General features: G+C 55.2%; 4 protein-coding genes across 4 annotated transcripts, besides 2 other annotated features; 3 read left to right on the top strand and 1 right to left on the bottom strand.

The window, feature by feature from the left end:
• Positions 1–307: 307 nt before the first annotated feature.
• Positions 308–2,311, top strand: Tco025E_02729 (uncharacterized protein; the record flags this gene model as incomplete). The annotated part of the gene is made up of 1 exon (XM_029369652.1): positions 308–2,311. One exon carries the CDS (start codon positions 308–310, stop codon positions 2,309–2,311), a length of 2,004 nt encoding a protein of 667 aa, XP_029230235.1.
• A 499-nt stretch (positions 2,312–2,810) lies between these two features.
• Tco025E_02728 (uncharacterized protein) lies at positions 2,811–4,496 on the top strand (the record flags this gene model as incomplete). The annotated part of the gene is made up of 1 exon (XM_029369651.1): positions 2,811–4,496. One exon carries the CDS (start codon positions 2,811–2,813, stop codon positions 4,494–4,496), a length of 1,686 nt encoding a protein of 561 aa, XP_029230234.1.
• Positions 4,497–4,613: 117 nt separating this feature from the next.
• Positions 4,614–4,645: a microsatellite.
• Positions 4,646–4,654: 9 nt separating this feature from the next.
• Positions 4,655–4,969, bottom strand: Tco025E_02727 (uncharacterized protein; the record flags this gene model as incomplete). The annotated part of the gene is made up of 1 exon (XM_029369650.1): positions 4,655–4,969. The coding sequence occupies one exon, from the start codon at positions 4,967–4,969 to the stop codon at positions 4,655–4,657; it is 315 nt and encodes a 104-aa protein (XP_029230233.1).
• Positions 4,970–5,012: 43 nt separating this feature from the next.
• Positions 5,013–5,053: a microsatellite.
• A 487-nt stretch (positions 5,054–5,540) lies between these two features.
• Tco025E_02726 (RNA editing complex protein MP46) lies at positions 5,541–6,746 on the top strand (the record flags this gene model as incomplete). The annotated part of the gene is made up of 1 exon (XM_029369649.1): positions 5,541–6,746. One exon carries the CDS (start codon positions 5,541–5,543, stop codon positions 6,744–6,746), a length of 1,206 nt encoding a protein of 401 aa, XP_029230232.1.
• Positions 6,747–7,610: the final 864 nt, after the last annotated feature.

Here is a 7,610-nt window from a genome sequence, read left to right as displayed (position 1 = left end):
CGGGGGGTGCCGGCGGACAATCCTGCGGAGGTGCTTTCGAGGCGGGGCGGGGCGGGTTAAAGGCATCCGCGGCACTTGTTTCGTCGGCGCTCTCGCGACGAAGCGGTGTGGGAGTTTGCTTCGGGCCAGTGACTGAGTTGCTAGAAAGGAGCCTTTGAGAGGTCGTTGGGGAAAAAGCGAATGGCAAACGCGACTTGGTTAATTCTTTTTCCTATCGTGTCTTTGATATTATTAATGCTAGTATTTTTTTTCTTAAAGGATAGATTGTTTTTTTTTGTATTTCATTTAGTTTGATTTTTGTTAGAACATGTTTGATGGCCTCTCGAGTCGCAGCTCCTCGAACATATCGGTGCAGCCTGTGCACCTGTTGGGGGAGACACCGCGCGAAGCCGTCAATGAGGGCGGGTTGATCACGGAGGGATCCTCGGCGTTTGTCACCGCCCGCTCGGAGATGGATCTGGGCGTCACACCCAAAGACCCGTTTAGCTTTGGGGAGGAGAAGCGGGAGACACCGCTTGGTGGGCACAATGACAACGCGCAGCATCCAAGGCTGTGGGACAACATTCAAAATAAAGCAACGGCAGCCATTCGGTTTGCTGCTGGGAGTGCCGGTCGTCTCTTGGAGATGATGTTAGAGCCGCAGTTCGGCAAGGATAATCCCTCGCAGGACGCGTATTTGTTGCAGGTTGTACACGCCGACAGCCGGCGTGAACCTTTCGACACTGCCAACTACATTAAACGTCTTAATACCGACGACCTACCCGACGGAGAGGAGGAGGAGGAGGAGGAAGAAGAGGAAGTGGAGCTTACGCGTATCGAGATTGATCTTGTCTCGACGTTGCGCGCCTACCGCAAGAACCCAAGCGACTGTTTTGGTCACCTTGTCGTCGCTGCCCTGTCAAGCCGATCGGAGAAAAATCCTGTGACGTGCGATGAACTGAAGGAGGCACGGCTAAATCCATATCTAGTGTGCCTGATCATTAAGTCCGAAGCTCTGGATATCTCGGACGAGGCCGTGCATGCGGAGATACAGCGTTGCGTAGACACCGTTATCCCCTCCGAAGCTGATAGAGTTCCAGTAAGCGTCTATGAGTACCTGCCGTCACTGTTGAAGCTGGACTTTGTACGCCTCAGTTCAAAGCAGTATGCGATAATGAAGGATAGCGGATTTGAGTTTCTGCAACTGTTATGCCAGTACCCCCATGTTTTACCACCCGGCCAACTAAATTCTGTTCGTGTAAATTACGTTCAATCAACATGGTGTTTTGATGTCTTCACGATGATTATTAACATGTTTTTGGAGTTGTTTTGTTTGGTCAGCATTATTCTCGTGTTGGCACACTGGATAAGCCACGGGCGCGGGGTACCGGATGGAATTTTTGGCTATTATACAGCTCTGGTGTATGGTATCGGGTACGCGGCGCATCTCATTGGCATGATCTTTTTGATGCGTGGCAAGGCACGGAACGTAGTCTACGGCAAGATGCTCTGTGCCTTTCCTTCGCCACACCTTCTCGTGGTGCCGGTGGTGCCGCTATATAACATGGTGAGTTTTTTTACCTATGTGCAGTATCGAAGGAGACAGCGAAAAAGGAATCACGTTGCTATTTTGCACGATATTGTCGCCGCTCAGGTTTTATCTAGTCTTTGTTTTTCGCTTTGCGTGGCGATGCCGCAATTTATTTATCAGTCGTTTGTGCTCGTCGATGCTGAGCCTGACTCACTGCATGCGCCTCAGCACTACTCTCTTGGGCTACTGACCGCGACTGCCATTGCGACCACTTGGGTGTGCATATTGCGTATGTTCCGCGCTCTCGCAACGTATGACTCTGTCAACTGCTTTGGGTTTGCATGTTTTGGGTTTCAGAGCAGCCACATCATCGAGCGGTTTTCAGCAGTCGTTCGCATGGTACATGTTTCGTGCCTTTTTCTGCTTGAATTGAACGTCTCATTTTTAGTGATGGGGGCCGTGAGTGTGATGGGGTGCGAAGCAGCGTCGATCGCCACGATGGCGCTGGCGGGGGCCTCCCTCTTTAATATCTTAGTCCTACTTGTACTGCTGCTCCTCAGCCGTGAAAGCGTCTTCCGCCTGATGTGGGCTGTGCTGCCGCTGACCTTGCTGCAAATTTCAATGTTTATCTACCAGAATCGTGCAGTAACTGGATTCTGTAAATATCTTGTGGTGGTCAGTGGAAAATTGTCCCTGTTTCGCTTCGTCATCTGGGTCGTCTTTTTCTTCTTCATGGTGTTGTGGGCGGTGCAAGTTCTAGTGCTGTTTGTCGCAAGAAAACTGCGGAGCGTGTCGCGCTGAAAGCCTTGTTTCCGGCCACACGTGTTTGGCTCTCTCTCTATCCCTCTCGTCTGCCCAGCTCTCTGGTCGGGTGTGTGTGCGTGTGCGTGTAGCTGTGTTTCTATTTCGCTGTGCCCTCTCTCCCGTTTCTTTCGCACATTTTTTTTCATTTCCTCCCCAAGACTTGACTTGGGCCCCAATCTGTCTTTTGTTTTCTTGTTTTTGTTCTTGCCTTTTAAACATCAAACAAAAAAAAACAGCTAACAATGCTTATCTCTGCGTGATTGTGTTTGCACTGATGGAGCTGAGCTGTGGCGAAGCAGCACGCAGTTAAGCCGTTGACCCCCCCCCACACACACAGGCATATGCATGGTTTGACTTCTTCCTGTTGTGTTTCTGCTTGTCACGTACATGCGCCTTTGCTTCCGCCCGCCGCTTTTCGAGTGTGTTGCCGTCTTTGTTCTCCTGTCGCGAGGCGGGGTGGAAAGGGAGGAGGGAGGTTGTGTGCGCTGATGCGCGGATGCGGCGGGGCTTCACGCTTGTCGCGCTGATCGGCTTCGCTGCGGTCTCTCCGGTCTTTCCCCAACAGGTGAGGTGGAAGAGCTCCTCACCGGCCGAGGAGTTGCAACGCAGAGTGGGGCAGCTCGTCGGCAGGGGCCATGTTGAGGAGGTTGCACAAGAAATTCGTCTCGGCCTGGGGCAATCCGTCTTTTCGATGAAGGCATTTGCGAGTGCCCTGTTCCTCTGCGAGCAAAGTCATAGGGAGAATGTAGGCATTGAACTGGTGCGAAGCGTGCAGGCGTCGAAGCTCGTAGAGGCGTGGACGGACGAGAGCGTCCTTGCCGTTATACTTCGTCTTCAGTGCTCTGTGGGCGACGTTCCCGCGGCGACACATATGTTTTCATACATGGCTGCTAAAGGTCTCCTGCGTCTTCGTAGTGTTTCGGTGTTTTTGACCTTCTGGTGTGGGCGTGGGGACCGTCGCATGGCGTTCGCCGTGTATGAGGAGGCGTTGAGACAGGGCATCGAGCTGCGTGCGGCGGACTACGTTACACTGGGCCGACTCTGCGTGGCCGTTGGCGAGCCGGTGTCTACACTGCATTTTATGCTGCGAGAGATGCAGGAGCATGTCTTGGACGTGCCGGCGGCTATGGTGACGGATGTGCTTCAGCCGTGGGCCCAAGCAGCGGGGCTTCGCATTGCCGAGGTTCACTTCCCACACGACGACGCCGCCCGGGAGCCTGGCACGTGCTCCTGCTGCGGGAATGTGCTCAGGGGGCACCGCTTCACTGCCGCCCAAAAGACAGGGCTCCTGAATGATGTGATGAAAGTTGCGGCGATGGCTCCACGGGGCAATCCCACACGCGTCAGGGTTGCCTTTGAGGCGTGGAGGCGGTACGTCTCGGCCCACGGGCAACATATCGATGTGCTGATCGATGGGGCTAACTTGGGGTATTACGGTCTGAGCAGCTGGTACGAAGAGGCGAAGCGGGCACTCCTGCTGAAGCGTGGCAGGAAATCAGAGGAAATCATGCCGAAGGATGTGATGTGGACAAAGCAGCGTGCTGTGGACGTCACCGTCAACTTTCAGCTTATCGATCTCGCGGTGCAGGAGGCACGACGTCGCGGGATGCAGCCGTTGATCCTCCTGCACGAGCGACATTGTGAGTCGAAGAACTTGACGGCAGAAAACGAGGTGATCGTGGCGTATTGGCGTCGTGTGGGTATCCTCTACTGCACCCCAAGTGGCCTCAACGACGATCTCTGCTGGCTTTATGCGGCTTTGGAGCTCACGACGCCAACCGACACCGCTGCCGCTGGGAGTCCGGAAAAGACGGTCTGGGTGTTAACAAACGACCTCATGCGGGACCACCACTTTAGGCTTCTCAGCCCTCGTTTCTTCGCCCGCTGGCGGGATCGACATCGCATCGCTTTTAAGTGCTCTCGCGAGGATGGCCGCACGCTTCTGCACTGGGAAATGCCTGAGCCCTATGCGCGGTGCATACAAGAGCTGAGGCCCCTCGCGTGGCACATCCCCGTCGGCAATGAAGAGGAGACGACATTGTGCACCGAGACGAAGCCGGGCGCGAGGGAGGAGGGGCGCAGGCAGGGCAGTTGCCAGGCGGAGCAAGCGGAGGAAAAGTATGCGGAGGATGACGTAACGGGTCTGCCTTTGTCCCCACGCCGCTGGGTTTGTATGAGTTAAAAGCGATCTCAACCCTTTTTCGTCCCAACGTATTAAAACAGAACGAAAAAAAGTTGAATTATTCTGCACTCTAAGTAGCCTTGCATTCCAACTGTGTGACTTTGTCTTTTGACACATTTTTATTTTTATTTTATTTTATTTTTATTATTACCTCCCTGCTATGTGCTAGGCCAGACGCAAAGATGACGAAGGGTACCACATCTATGGGCCAGCGCCACGGGCGCACCCACATCCTCTGCCGCCGCTGCGGCCGTAACGCGTACCACGTGCAGTGGGAGCGCTGTGCGGCCTGCGCCTATCCACGTGCGAGCCGGCGCCGCTACAACTGGTCCGTCAAGTCCATCAAGCGCCGTCGCACCGGCACGGGCCGCTGCCGCTACCTGAAGGAGGTCAACCGCAGGATCAAGAACCACTTCAAGACCAACATCAAGGCATGATGAGGACAACATGGGGACAGAGAAAAGGCAGCACATACGAGGGCCTGAGGAGGATACAAACTGCGAGACAGTATGTCTCTGTCCGTGCGTGTGTGCGTGTGCGTCTCTGTTCTTGTGCGTCAAGGGTTAGGCACGTGTGAGAGGGATGTCTGGCAGGAGACATGGAGGGTCATGTTCTCGTTGTTTGGCTCGTGTGTGTCATTGTCCCGTCAGTGGTGCCCCCGTCTGGCTTCCAATTTTTTTTATTGTTTCATTTCATATTTCTGCTGATTAAGAACGGTGTGTTGCCGACGGCTCTGGAATTGTGTGGGCCTTTCTCACACCAGAGACCACTTCGCCCCCACCGCCGCGAGGAAAGTTGGCAGTTTTTTTTTGCTGTTGTTATTGTTTCTTCTCTTTCCTGGTTGCCGTCTCTCTTCTTGCGGAGGATTCCACAGGAGCAGCGGAGAACCCCGTGAGGGGCAGAAAAGTGCGAGGGAGGCGAACATCTTCTGCTTTCACCCGGGGCCCCGCGTTGTCTTTGCCTTTACGACTTTGGCTACGCCGCCTACACAGAGCGAGAGTCAGAGGGAGAGGGAGGGGGCGGCAAGTGTTGCAGTCTGTTTCCATGCGCCGCGGCTTTACGCATGGCGTGAGAATTCACTTCACTGCGGTGCTTCTCACCGCGACGCGATGCGCCACCTGTCGCCTCTGCGACGTGGAGTATGACTCGTGGGGGAAGCACGCCGCTGGTGCTTCACACATTGCCAGAAACGCCATTTGCCGAACTTATGTTGACCCTGAGCGACACAATGCAATGATGCAGCAGCTATGGAAACACATCCGTCTGGACTTTGAGTACATTGACGGGGTGACACACAAAAAGGAGGATCGTCGCCGGGGCAGGCTTGCGTCCACGATATCTCATTTGCAGGAGCGGGGGGTTTTGTGCCACTCCATCCCACGGCTCTCCGTGGATGAAAGCGGGGGGCGATCTGTGGTTGTCACACGGGATGCCTTTGTGAACTTTATGTTGGTGGGCGACAGCTACGCCAAGCAAGAGACCGTGGATCGCGTCGCACGGCTTATGCCACGGTTGGAGGCAGTGGAGCTGAGTAGCGTTGTGCAGTACATTCTGTCGAAGCGGCGCCTCTCCCGGCTCTTTGACGAGCTTGACATGAAGCAGGTGCTTTTTCGCGACACCGCGGCCGATGGTGGCGTCCCAACACACGGTGAGGAGGGAACGCACGGGAAGGGTGACTCCGCAAGGGAGGGTGGCGGTGCCACGGAGCAGCCGCTGCGGCTACGTCAAGAAGAAAAGGCTGTTATTCTCCTCAGCTGCCTGGGGGAGTTGCAGATGTATTCACGGCAGGATCGATCACACAGCGTTGCTACACGAGCGGCCGCAGAACAACTTGTGCTGAATGTGCTCGGTACGCATGTGATGGAGAACATTATCGCTGAGTTGGTGCACGCTGTGCTGCAGGCTGTGGTGGAGGAGGGAACGCCCGTGTGGCGGGAGTACTGCGGCGAGTTGACCAACAAAGTTTTTGAGGGCACTAGGGCGACACCGCCACCGCTTGCTTCGTCTTCAACACCAGCGGCGGAGGCGTCGACCTTCAGTGAAAGCTGCAAGAGTGAACTTCTCGATCTATACTCCCTTGGGGCTGAGGCCGATGCTGCGCCCTTTTTACCGGCCGCAGGGCGGCGCTCATGGCACGATTTGGCGCGCACCTTGGCCCTGGAGCTGACGGTGCCCAACCCAGTCAACAAGAGTGCCCAGTTTGCCTCAGCGGCGCCACGGCTGTCGTCGAAGAAGAAGACGTCGGCCTGAAAGAGAGAGTGAATGATATCTGTTCTTGCAAGTGCCTGCGTCTCTCTGTTATTCTACTGGCATGTAGTTGATACCGCGGCGCCGCCGCGACGTGGAGAATTCGGGCAGGCAAACTGGGCCTTCCAGGGCACCTTTTACCGTGTAGGAGGTGGGAATAAAAACTACAGGCAGTATGAGTGACTTTTCTCGCGTGATGAATCCGAAGGGTGGCATGACAATGCAGAAAGTTGGATGCAATCAGGAGCAACGACGGTTGCAAGACGAGGAGGCAGCTCTTCTGTGGGACGGGTGGCACGTGGACCACACTGGAAGGGAATATCAAGTGCGCTGACGCTACCAGTTCCGCTGTTGTCGTGCAGTTCTTCGTGTTAGTTGCTTTTTTACCCCTCTCTCTCTTTCTTGCCACAGGAATCCGAGGACCAGCAGCTACCAGTAACACCGCTAGAGGCCAACAAACGCCGCATCGGCACCATCGCGACACCCACACGCTACGGGAGAACCCCCTCGGATACAGTTGCCAACTGTCTCGATGCGAGACGGCGAGTGCGGCGACTGCGCTGCCGCACCAACATCGTGGGGGCGGGGATGATGGTGCCCTGCAGGTATACTGGGCGGTACACGGCGTCGCAGTGCGTTATGAGGAGGAAAAAGGGGTACGTGTTGGCAGTTCAGCTCCACCCGCAACTGTTCCAGAAGGTTTATTTTTGCTCCTCGCCCCGTCCCCCCATTGGTTGCGCTGTGCCCTGGTCACTAGCAGTGAATTTCCCTCGTTGGCAGCGAGGAGGAGATGGAGCTCGCCACACATGCAGCTGCCACGTACAGTGACTCTCTCTGGTGAATCTTTTGGAGGGCTTTCCCAGCTTG

This window comes from Trypanosoma conorhini (assembly GCF_003719485.1).
Source record: "Trypanosoma conorhini strain 025E chromosome Unknown Tco_14.4_contig_00112, whole genome shotgun sequence".
NCBI classification, from domain to species: domain Eukaryota; phylum Euglenozoa; class Kinetoplastea; order Trypanosomatida; family Trypanosomatidae; genus Trypanosoma; species Trypanosoma conorhini.
This window is presented reverse-complemented; position numbering and strand designations above follow the sequence as displayed.